At 34.7% G+C, this 13,093-nt stretch overlaps 1 protein-coding gene across 2 annotated transcripts in view; it reads right to left on the minus strand.

Moving 5' to 3' along the window:
• Positions 1–4,442: 4,442 nt before the first annotated feature.
• syngr1a (synaptogyrin 1a) overlaps positions 4,443–13,093 on the minus strand; it is a 31,087-nt gene continuing 22,436 nt past the window's right edge. Inside the window, exon 4 of one of the 2 annotated variants that reach the window (XM_056453347.1) lies at positions 4,443–8,128. In XM_056453347.1, coding sequence (XP_056309322.1) covers positions 7,937–8,128 — 192 coding nt within the window. In that variant the 3' untranslated portion in view covers positions 4,443–7,936. Of the gene's footprint in view, positions 8,129–11,894; positions 12,555–13,093 lie in introns of those variants that run through there. The other variant, XM_056453348.1, reaches the window with a different exon arrangement.

Genomic DNA, 13,093 nt, shown 5'->3' on the forward strand with positions numbered 1-13,093 from the left:
TGTGTCAGGCTTTTATACAACTCTGCTGCTATTTCTGTCTGATGGAATCACCCTGTACACACTGTCTACACACATGTCATCTGACACTCACACAACCACATATCCAAACATTCAAACACACACTCTCTAACACAGCGCTGAGATAGGGTTTTAAGACCTAAGAAATCCCCAAACGACTCATATTTCCATGACACATTCTATCTATCTATCTATCTATCTATCTATCTATCTATCTATCTATCTATCTATCTATCTATCTATCTATCTATCTATCTATCTATCTATCTATCTATCTATCTATCTATCTATCTATCTGTCTGTCTGTCTGTCTGTCTGTTTGTCTGTCTGTCTATCTATCTATTTATGCATCTATCCATCTGTCTGTCTGTCTGTCTATCTATCTATCTATCTATCTATCTATCTATCTATCTATCTATCTATCTATCTATCTATCTATCTATCTATCTATCTATCTATCTATCTATCTATCTATCTATCTATCTGTCTGTCTGTCTGTCTGTCTATCTATCTATTTATGCATCTATCCATCTGTCTGTCTATCTATCTATCTATCTATCTATCTATCTATCTATCTATCTATCTATCTATCTATCTATCTATCTATCTATCTATCTATCTATCTATCTATCTATCTATCTATCTATCTATCTATCTATCTATCTATCTATCTATCTATCTATCTATCTGTCTGTCTGTCTGTCTGTCTATTTATGCATCTATCCATCTGTCTATTTTTCCATCCATCTGTCTATCTTTGCATCTATCTATCTATCTATCTATCTATCTATCTATCTATCTATCTATCTATCTATCTATCTATCTATCTATCTATCTATCTATCTATCTATCTATCTATCTATCTATCTATCTATCTATCTATCTATATGTCTGTCTGTCTGTCTGTCTGTCTATTTATGCATCTATCCATCTGTCTATCTATCTATCTATCTATCTATCTATCTATCTATCTATCTATCTATCTATCTATCTATCTATCTATCTATCTATCTATCTATCTATCTGTCTGTCTGTCTGTCTGTCTGTCTATTTATGCATCTATCCATCTGTCTGTCTATCTATCTATCTATCTATCTATCTATCTATCTATCTATCTATCTATCTATCTATCTATCTATCTATCTATCTATCTATCTATCTATCTATCTATCTATCTATCTATCTATCTATCTATCTATCTATCTGTCTCTCTGTCTGTCTATCTCTACGTTCTTGTTTCAGTCTCTCCAAAAAAATCTCTATGGCATGGTAAATTATTGTGACAGTTGTTTCTCCAGTGACCTTGTTAACAGACATCCAAAGTCTCTCAATGGAAACTAAACAGTGTTTGGATTTGGAACCAGACAAGATTATAAACATGTGGCGGCAGTCGTTCCCTGCTGGTGATCTTCTTTTATACTGGTAATCTCTTCCAGAACCATTGCTTAAATATTAAAGTCTGCTGTATTTATTAGTAACATATTAGTATAGTTGGAAAGTTGTAACAATCTACCACTGGCCACATACTATTATTATCAACAATAACATCAATAATAGTTAAATCAATGTGTTTTTCTGTGCTTTTTCAAACAACAAACCCACAGTTAGTATTAAAAAGCATGGCCAGAGCATGTGTTCAGTGAGTTCTGGCTCTGCGTTCACTCATCAGATGAATATAGCGCTGTGTGGACAGAGGATGTGGACAGTCAAGATTCTCATGTTACACACACATTCTGTCCCCTGTCTGTCATTGACTGCTCTCTCAGTGACGCACTGGGACTTTACAGGATCTGACCTCACTCTTCTGCTGTCCCCCTCTATGCAATCTGGCCACTCAGCACACTATGGTATGGAAATGTAATGCCTGTCATGAACACAAGCATGAGAGCCAGGAAACCACGTCACATCACTCCAGTAATAAAGCTGTTCCTGTAGATCATTCATGACATTCAGTATGCACTACGTTTGTTTATGGCCAAGCATGTGGAGTTCACAAGTTATTTGGATGCTTATGTAAGATGTAAATATGCATATCAATGCGTTATAAATGTTAAGTTGCATTTGTTTATTTACACTTTATCAGGTACACCTTACTAGTACCGGGTTGGATGCCCTTTTGCCTTCAGATCTGTCTTAATCTTTTGTGGCATCGATTCAATAAGGTAATATTCCTCAGAGATTTTGGTCCATATTGACATGATAGCATCACGCAGATGCTGCAGATTTGTCGGCTGCACATCCATGATGCGATTCTCTTGTTCCACCACATCCCAAAGGTGCTCTATTGGATTGAGGTCTGGTGACTGTGGAGGCCATTTGAGTACAGTGAACTCATTGTCATGTTCAAGAAAAAGGAGGCAGGATGGATCCATGCTTTCATGTTGTTGATGCCAAATTCTGACCGTACAATCCGAATGTCGCAGCAGAATTCGAGACTCATCTGACCAGACAATGTTTTTCCAATTTTCTATTGTCCAACTTTGGTGAGTCAACCAAAGCCAACGCTGTGTCAATTGTAGCCTCAGTTTCCTGTACTTAGCTGACAGGACTGGCACCTGGTGTGGTCTTCTGCTTCTGTAGCCCATCTGCCTCAAGGTTCGACATATTGTACGTTGAGAGATGCTCTTCTTCATACCTCAGTTGTAGCGAGTGGTTATTCGAGTTACTAGGCATTTGCACCCACAGAACTTTTTCTTTTTTGGACCATTCTCTGTAAATCCTAGAGACGGTTGTGCATGAAAATCCCAGTAGATCAGCAGTTCCTGAAATACTCAGACCAGCCCGTCTGGCACCAACAACCATGCCACGTTCAAAGTCACTTAAATCATCTTTCTTCCTCATTCTGATGCTCAGTTTGAACTGCAGCAGATCATCTTGACCATGTCTACATCCCTAAATGCATTGAGCTGCTGCCATCTGATTGGCTGATTAGAAATTTGTGTTAACGAGCAGTTAGACAGGTGTACCTAATAAAGTGGATAGATCATTAGATAGATAGATCAATAGATATGTCCATAATATGTAAATACTTTTAGGTATGTAACATTTCAATTTACTCAAGGACAATATCATAACACACACATTTTAAATATTTAAACTGTATATTTGATCACTTTAGGCCCATTTATTAAAAAAATTATAACATACGTATGTTATTATTTTACTTGCATTTGTTTTCAATTTGTCCTATGATCTAGTTGCATAATAATAAATCTATATTACAGTTTTTCTCAGTCGCTTTGGTGCATTTTTCACAACACTATTTACATTTGCACAACAGTTCTCAAAACAGTTATTCATTTGTGCACATCATTGTAGCAGTTTCTCATTCCATCCAAAAAATTGTGAATGCATTTGGACATGCATCAATTGCTTTCATACAACTCTCTGCTGTTTTTTAACATTATCAGTTGCTTATGTCATGTCAGTCAAAATTAACTTAACTTGTGAATGCTGAATAGCCATTACCATATAAAACGAACAGTCCTCATTTCATTACATACAAAAATGCTGAACTAGTTGTCAAAATCTGTCAAGCGAATTTTATAAAACAATTTAAAATCTTTTTTTTTTCCCCTGAAAATGTCTTCTAAATTGAACAATTTGATGAATGATTAACAGTATGTTGTAGGTTCAGTTCCAATATGTACTGCAATATTGTTTACAGTTGTGCACAGCTCTATCCAAAGGAAGTTTATGTGTGTTGTGAATAAGGGTGTTTATTCGTTTGCACAATGCTGTGAATAAATTAGAATTACAAAGAGCAAATGCAGTAGAAATGTGAAACATACATATTCAGTGTCTTGTACTCAGATACCTCACCAATACAGTGATGTCTAACCTTCTTTGGAAAACATGTACAGAGTAAATTGTTTTAATGAAAACATGCCAAACCATTTGACTATCAGGACTTTTCATCTTGATGACACTGATACTTTCATTGGCATGAATACTTGCTTTTGAGGACTGAGCTATCCATTTTGAGCAAGTGACGTGCTTTTGCAGTTTATCAAATAGTTTTTGCAGTTTGTACTAATTCTTTTGAGAAATGCATTAACTGTTGTGCAAATGTAAATAGTGTTGTGAGAAAAGCACCAAAGCAAATGAGAAAAACTGTAAAATAACATTTAAAAAGTCAAAAATGAATACATCAGAGTTTTTTTAATGATCTAAGTGACATTTTTACCAAATACAATTATTAATATTATTGTTTTGCATATGTAAGAGTAATTGCTTTCATTGGAGAATGTATTTCCTAACATTTTTCACAAATACAAAATTATATATAAATACAAATGTATATTTGATTACTTTAGTTCCATTTAATTTCCATTTTCCTTCCATCTAGTTTGCAAATTCATAAAATTACAACATAACATTAACAAACCCAGCTATGAACAACAATTTGAATCAACTCCAGTATGTCCATCAGTCAATGTCTTTTATTGTCATCTATATCAGACAAGCAACATACAAGACAGGACAAAATACACAGCCATATTAACCTAGTGATTCAGTTAATGGACACTCACCACATCAAGAGAATTTACACTATTTTGAATCCCAGTATCTCCATAACTGCACATATACATTATATAATAACACATCTGATACATCACCTACATAATATGCTGATTGTATTGTAGCTTTCCTTTTTTTAGAAGTTTCAACAAGAAATAAATAAACAAAAAAAAGTTTCCTGATTCAGAAAACAATGTCACTTCCTAAACAGAGAAAGGATAAACATTATTCTACGACACCGTCAAATGCAAAGTACACAATTAATATGATTATTTTCGACAGTTGTTTAGGTAATAAATTTATAAAGATATTTATGTATTATATTACATCTTTGTCATTAAATAAAAATATGCTGGTTTTATATATATATATATTCAGGTACATAATTAAGAACTTATTTTGTTTTCCAAAACTTCATTTAAAATAAAAATGTATTTATCTGTAACATATAACCCTGCTGTTCCAGTGCAAGGATTATTAACTATGATCAAAAAATAAAATTATAGCAAAAGATGGCCTGATAAAACTATATTAAGGGTGCTACAAAAGACTTGTTACATAAATAATGAAGATTTTTTTCACAAGTTAAACACTATTATAATGATTAATCATGATCATCTGCCCTAAAGATTTGACACAATACCATTCAAATGAAGTTAATTTGTTTGCTTTTCCTATATAACTGAGATATGGACTTTTTGATAACATCCCAGCAGACACACATCATAAGACATTAATATTACGTTAGATTTAGGTTGCGAGTCTCTAAGGACAATGTTATTTTGACATCCAATAACAACATGTGGATGATTTTAGGTTGTGTTGGAAAGTGACCAAAACCCAGAGTTGAGCCAACATCATATTGACGTCAAATAATGACATCTATTCATCAGTATATGGCAACCAAAATCCAATGTCTGATAGACATCGGAGTGAGAACGTCCAAACAACGTCAAGATGTAAAATCATTAGATGTTGATATTTGGTTGATTTTAGGTTGCGTTGGAAAGTAACCAAAATGCAACGTCTGTCTGACGTTGGACACTGATGTCGGCCTGACATTGGGTTCTGACGTCAACCCGATTTTCATTTTCAAGCAAAATGCAACGTCCTATGACGTTTTGGTACAATGTGAATCTGTCGTCACATTGATGTCCTGTGCCTGCTGGGATTTGCATTCGTTATTTTCTGGTAAATTTAATTGCTTTTACTTAGCACTAGTCTGGCCATACTTCAAAAACATTTTTCAAGGTCAGTAATCCTGTGTTGCACCACATATGTTTACATTCGCGATTAAAAGACATACCATCATTAAAGGTTATTATGTCTAAATCACTGTTATAAAAATGTAAACGTCTACCATGCTGAAAATAACATGCACAGTGGCCCCAAACCTTTGTCAAAATAAACATTTTATAGCTGTGATCTTGCCTATTGAAGTTCAAAACAGGCACTAGAAATGGAGAAATCTCTGCCACTGTTTTGACTGCTTTACTCATTTTATAGCAGGGTTCCCACTCTTAGTCAAACGTCAAATTCCTTTACATTCACTGATTAAAAAGCTGAACTTCCATGGCCTATCACTGTGAACAGTAAAAATCACTAAATGAAATTTTAGTTTTAAGTTGCAAATAAAAAAGTTACTTTGACTTAATGAAAAAGAGTTATGGTAAACTGGTAACTGATTATATTAAGCAGAACTCAAACTTAATGTAAACTTAAGTTTAATGTTAGAAGCAATACCAAACCATTTGAGTAGCTATATAGATGTTTGGACTTAATTCATTCTATTATCTGAACTCATACCATACTAACTGAACTTAATATGTTTGTTACACTGTAAAACCCAATAATTTAAGGTAACTCAAACCATTTGAGGAAATAGATTGCAAACAAACCTATAAATGTAGCCTTTTTGTAACTAAAAAACAGTGTAACTAAAACCAGACAAAATTTGAGCAACAATACAATAAAAACATGATATGATACAGATATTAACTATATTTTGATAAATGGAAGCTACAATTTTAAGTGACAAACATAAGTCCCTGATATTCCATTATTTCAATAATAAAAAAAAAAATGCGAAAAATCCTCGACTTTGAGTGTCTGGGAACCCTGCTATAAGTTTTTCACTATTACAAGTACACACATACAATAAGTGCATTCATCTGAGCATTGTTTGGGTGTTTAGTAAGTTCTGTCACAAAATGTATGATATAAAAGCCAGTTTCTTTCACTTCATCTCCTTTGATTTGCTCTTAAAAATGGCAGTGGGAATGCTAACTGTCCCAAATGTGATTTTTAGTGAAATTATAAAATAATTTTTCAGATCAATTAGAGGTTTCTTTAATCACAAGAAATAAAGTGTTGTCTATCTATAGTAACTGTTTATGTGAAACAACGAAGAAGTAATATTTTAGTACAATCTGTGCAGATCAGAATGTTGTGCGAGGGTAAAAGTTTTCTCTTTGTCAGTGGATTTAGCTCTCAATTCAATTCAAGGTTTTATATTTTGAACAAGGACAGACATGTCTATTCAAGTGCGACTTTAGTGTTTGAGGCCACTGTACATATGGAATGTTGCCGTTCTGTAAAGAAACCTTAAAATAATGCAACCACTGGCATGCTACTAAAAAACGTAATTTCTTCGACAATTTCAAACTCCCTTCCAGTATATTCACTTTTACTTTCACTCTCTGTAAGATCTTACATTGTTTTTTGCTACGCTCTGTGCCAACAATGCAGTTATTTTCTCCTGGACATGGTTTTGTTGGTAAAATGGCAGCACAGAACTACATATAGATTATCTTGTGGCAGGTTAAGAGTTCATGGAACAATTTACTGAATGACCTACAAGTTTTTACCAACAGAAAGACACTGTGGTCTTTGAAAATATTAGGTTTGGTCACTAGTTAGTGCCTTTACCTATCGTAAAAATAAACATACAGCTTTCTTTTTTCACAAGTCTTGATAATGTGTTCTAAACCGGTCCTGTTTTCTCTAACAGACACTTGGAAGTGTTTACTCAGGATAGACCAATCACCTAAATCATCCCCAAGCCCAAAATAACCCAGAAACTGAAGGCAAAAATTCCTGGTGGCACAAAATCTTGTGTAGAGATCTTGTGTCACGGCAAAATATCATATCATATTGAGAGACATTAATCATACACTGTCACCAGAAGAACAGAAATACCTCCAGACCCATTATTAACTCCAAAAGGGGTTAGTATAGCACCAAACAAACCCCTGAATTCCCATCAGTTTGCTTTGGTCCCCATATTCCACCCCCAAATGCCCCAAAATAAGTCCTTTTTTAGACAAAAATTCTTTTCCCCATGTAACCCGATCAGCCTAGCTGGTTAAGGCTGTTGTGTGTATCCTAATACTCAACCTTAGTAATCTTGGTTCTGGTATCCACCAGAGCCGTCATAGTTAGCCTCCACGTCTGCGTTGTACCCGGTGTACTCCGTTCCTTCAGAGGGTGCTGCTGCGGGATCCTGGCTGGGATCAGTATAGTCCTGAGAGAAGAGAGATGAGCTCGAACCTAACTTGTACCTCTGGAATCCAAAGAAAGCTTGACCAGCCTTTAGGAAAGTGAGGATGTGGGGAGAAGAGGTTTACCAGAGGAAATTGCAAGATTTTTCAGGTTTGATGGTGAGGAGTGAATGAAAAAGGAGGCAGAGTGAGGTTTAATCAAAAGGAGTTAATGAGAAGGATGAAAAGAGAGACAGGGAGTGGGGGGAGAAAAAAAGAGAGAGAAAAGCAACATTAGTTAGATTAAGATCAAAAATCGAAATGGTTAGTCAGTTTAACAGAGGCAAGAATTTAGAAAATGCTTTGGTGAGAAAAGTCCAGAAGATGCCAATCCAAAACAAACCAGAAATAGAGTCAAACTTCAGACCGTTTAATCAATGAAATATTCAGTATGACGTGTCACACAGGAAAAATATGCATCTTAAATTTTAAGAGCACGTCAACTGTAAACATATTAACATACATTTCTGAAACGCCATTACAGTAATGGAGACGAATGAGCTGGAAGTAGGCTGTAGAGCAGAGATGCCCAAACTAGGGCTCGCAGGCCAAAGTTGACCCTTGGTAAGCTTTTATTTGGCCATCCCATCTTAAAAGACGTGTAGTTTTTCTGTGGTAGTTTCTTTTATTGTTGAGCTACAAAAAAGAAAACTAAAAATAATGTTTCAAATAAATGTTGTAAATGAATCAGATAAAAAAAAAAAAAACCCTGTCACTGTTGGATAGAAGACATTGACAGAGTCAGGTGCAGCTTTACTAGTGTATTCACCATTGATTTCCATTGTTTTAAAAAAGGAATTATGTTTTTATTCTAATAAGTTCAATAAAAAATATATTGCATTATTTAATATAATTAAATCTATTACATTTGCACAAACGTTAATGCATTTCTCAAAACAATTCAAGAGTTCACACTTAGCTCATGATTTATAAAAAGCTTGCTTGGCATGCTCTTCCGGAAGAGCGCCCTGAGCTTAAGGGATCCTCGAGTCCAGGGCTCCCTCCCTTTTGCGGGGCGAGGGGAGATTGAGCTCAGGCCGATCTCAGAACTCCCCCGCAGCTGAGGCTAAGGTGAACTTCCCAAGAGCAAGACAACTAGGAAAAGAGACTTAGGTTTATTTTGTCTATAATATAGAGCCCATTTGGATGGTGGGAGGAAACCGGGGAACCCAGGCGAAACCCACGCAGACACAGAGAGAAGAGAAAATGGGGGTTTCTTCAAGTAGTTGTAGAAAGGAAATGAGGACATATATAGAAACTTAGGATCCTTTGTTTTGAGGATCGTGATTAGCTAATGTGGGCCAGCTGGGTCAATCATAAGCGCATGCTCCTCTCGAAATTAGTTTAATATTAAACTTCACTTAGTCATTTGTGCACATCATTGTTGCAGTTTCTCATTCCTTGCAACAGATTGCAAGTGCTTTTGGACATGCATCCATTGCTTTCATACAACTCTCTGCTGTTTTATAACATTATCATTTGCTTATGTCATGTCAGTCAAAATTAACTTGTGAATGCTGAATAGTCATTCCATATAAAACTAAGAGTCCTCATTTCATTACTTGAGTCATTTCATACAAAAATGCTGAACTAGTTGTCAAAACCTGTCAAGCAATTTAATAATTTAATCTTTTTTTCTTGAAAATGTCTTCTAAATTGAACAATTTCATAAATGATTTATAGACCTACAGTATGTATGTTGTAGGTTCAGTTCCAATATGTACTGTAATAGTTTATAATTGTGCACAACTCTGCCCAAAAAAAGTTTATGTTTGTTGTAAATAAGGTTGTATTTATTTATTTGCATAATGCTGTGAATAAATTAGAATTGCAAAGAGCAAATGCAGTAAAAATATGAAGCATACATATTCAGTGTCTTGTCCTCACATACCTCACAAAATAGTGATGCCTAATTTTACTGTAGTGTTCAAACTGCTGTGCAAATAATATATAGTGATGCACTTAATGGAGCTAGTGACGTCACTGTGAGAGGTAGGGTTATGTGAGCGCATTAAAAAGCATTAGATGCAGCTCAGATTGCATTGCACCAGGTCTGCATTCAGACCCCTCTCCATAATCCGACCAATTCATTTTAGGTTTTGGAGTCTCTTCTAATGTTCTGATGAGTTGATTTAAGTGTGTTTGATTAGGAAAATGTGTATGGTTGGTGTGCCTTTAGGAACAGGGTTGGGAAACACTGCTGTAGAGCTCAGCTGAACATTGCATGTGCAAGTGGCCCCCCCTAGTAAGATAAAAATGAACAGCAATTTAAAAAAAAAACAAGCAGGGCCCAGTTTTTCAAAAGAAATCCACTGGGATTTTGGATCTTGGATTGGATCAAATCTTGCAAATGGGTTTTTCAAAAGTAACAGAGGGATTTTGAATTAAGATCAGACCATGTAATCCAATCTTACATTTGATTTAAATCAAACCTGGCCTTTGGGTTTTTCAAAACTTTGAATTCAGATTGGGATCCTGATCCCATCAGAAGGGTGGATTCAGTTGTGATTTTTTTTAACCAAATAAAATAAAAGTTTTATTTTTTAAGTGAATGACCACAAACTTAATGGTTACTGATGATATATAAACTCCTTTATATTTGAAGCCTATATGAAGCATGTCACATCAAATGAGATGTTAAACAACAACAAAACAATACCAAAGCAGTATTGTATTAGAACAAATTAAAAAATGTCAAATGTTCGTGGCCACTAGTGTTTTGCCTACTTGTTGTTCTTTGCTAAGCCAGTAGGCTACACTAGCTCTGTTTCCATCCACCTACTTTTGTGCATTTTCAATATGCGCATAAAAAACGGTTGATGAAACGGCAAGATGCGCATAAGTTTTGAAAATGCACATAAAAAACATATGCGCATAACGGAGTAGGATAAACTTTTTATTCGATAAGAAAAGATGCGCATTAACTACTATGGAAACACTTTTACTGAACAAATTCCAGTATGCGCATTAAAAAAAGTCGTGATTTTGTTATAAGATCATGTGATGATAAAAATATGTGCTGTCGATAAACCAGAAGGCTGAGCACATTGTAAAATATCTGAAATGTTGTTTTGGTAATTCTAAAACACCTGAACCTTTTCAGTATTAGTGTTGTTATATTATTAATTACCTCCAGAATCAAGAGGGTCTGTGCTCCGCGTCTCATGCCTTCAAATGCCACCACATGTTCATTGCATGTCAGGATTGTCTTCTGAGGCGCAAGTCATTTAATAAATGAAGAAAATATTCACGCAGCTTTTCTTATCGCAGAAAATTCCATTTTTACTGTTGATTTTGGTTAATTAGGAAGTGAGAAATTTTTCGTTTTGATTCGTTGGATGAAAACGCTGCTTTAGTTGCACATCTTTTATGCGATAATACAGTTTTGTGCTTAAAGTTAATTCGCAGTTTTGGATGGAAACATAGCTACTGTTGGTTCCATTTAAGGCTCTGGTAAACAGGATATGGTTATCCTGAAATTTGGTTTTTGGATCACAGTGATCCAACCTACTGTTCCTTTAAAAAATATAATGAAATTAAGATAGATCCGTTAATACTACAGGATTTCTAAATCTTCAGGATTTCTAAATCTGGATCAATCTGATCCAGTTTAATTTTTTTTAAAACTTGGCCCAGACTATCCGTTTGTGAAGAAAGCCTTGATATTGAACATAAATTATCATTCAAACTTTTGGGGAATCTAAAATGTGTAGATATTAGAATGCAGTGCTGCATTTTAATTGATGACATACAAAAATGCATTTGATTTACAATGTTTACATGGTTTGAATACATTTTGAAATAAATTAAATCTATTACTGTGATGGAAAAATTAATTTCAGCAGTTCTTCTCAGTATCTCACAATTGTTCAGAAAACATTATAATATGCTGATTTGGTGCTGATGATATATTTATTACCACTGTTGAAAACACTTTGTGTGAAAAACTAGGATACGTTAACATACAAAGCTCAAATGAACAACATTTATTTGAAAGAAAAATCTTTTATAATGTGAAACTTAATCAATTCCATCCTCCTTATTCAAGAAAAGCATTAATTTATTTAAAAAACCTTTAAAAATAAACTTTCAAGCTTTAACGCCAAGATGTAATGTAAACGACACCAACATATAATAACAAGATACCACTGAAAGTAATAAATCTGAAAGATGAAAATCAACTGTGGATTTTGCTGTAGATATTGTTGTCATAACTCATTAAACTCTCCTCTGTTAATATCAAGGGGTTTACAGCTTGATTTGTCTCTGTGACACAAAAAAAACCCACATCTTCACTTGTATCCATCACTTTTTGAGAATGCTTTGTAGTTGATGTCTATAGCACAGTAAACAAATGTATACGTATGATAAATGTTAGACGAATGGAGGTGGCGTTTGTGGGGTGAAGAGTTTGTTGTATTCCTCTTCAAATGAGACTTTCTTTAGGCGCTCCAGACCCAACAGTGAAAGAACACCCTAGAGAAAAACAGATCGGCCATAGCCAGCGATCAACAGGAAGAACAATCCAAAAAAACATTTCAACAACACTGGGTTAATCTTATGGAAGCAGCTCTGTGGTTTCTGTAAGAGAAGTGCTTTGGGGAATTAGATGTTAGAAAGAAAGCAAGGGTTACTGCTGTAAATAACTCAATTATTGGGATGAAAAGCCAGACAGTAAAGAACAGACAGAAGATTAGTGAGAGTAGCCATGTGGATCAGATGCACAGGTCACGTTTAGAGGCTGATGTTCGCAGGTCATTCACTGAGAAGAAAGCCATGCATTCATTGAGCAAAAGTGTAGCTGAAAGAGAAAATATGCTGAAAATCTTCACTAAAAAGTATGAGCAGACCGTCAAGCCAGGTTTAAAAAACACAATATTGCCAGATGAATGTAAAATAATGTGATTCCTAAACTCAGAACATAACGCTTGTGTAAAATATTTTAGATTATCTTTTGTTTTTAACCAGTCTTTTACTGGCACTTTTAATGGCATATCTGACAATATGTTTTTTTG

Source organism: Danio aesculapii, chromosome 3 (genome assembly GCF_903798145.1).
Source record: "Danio aesculapii chromosome 3, fDanAes4.1, whole genome shotgun sequence".
Classification (NCBI taxonomy): Eukaryota; Metazoa; Chordata; class Actinopteri; order Cypriniformes; family Danionidae; genus Danio; species Danio aesculapii.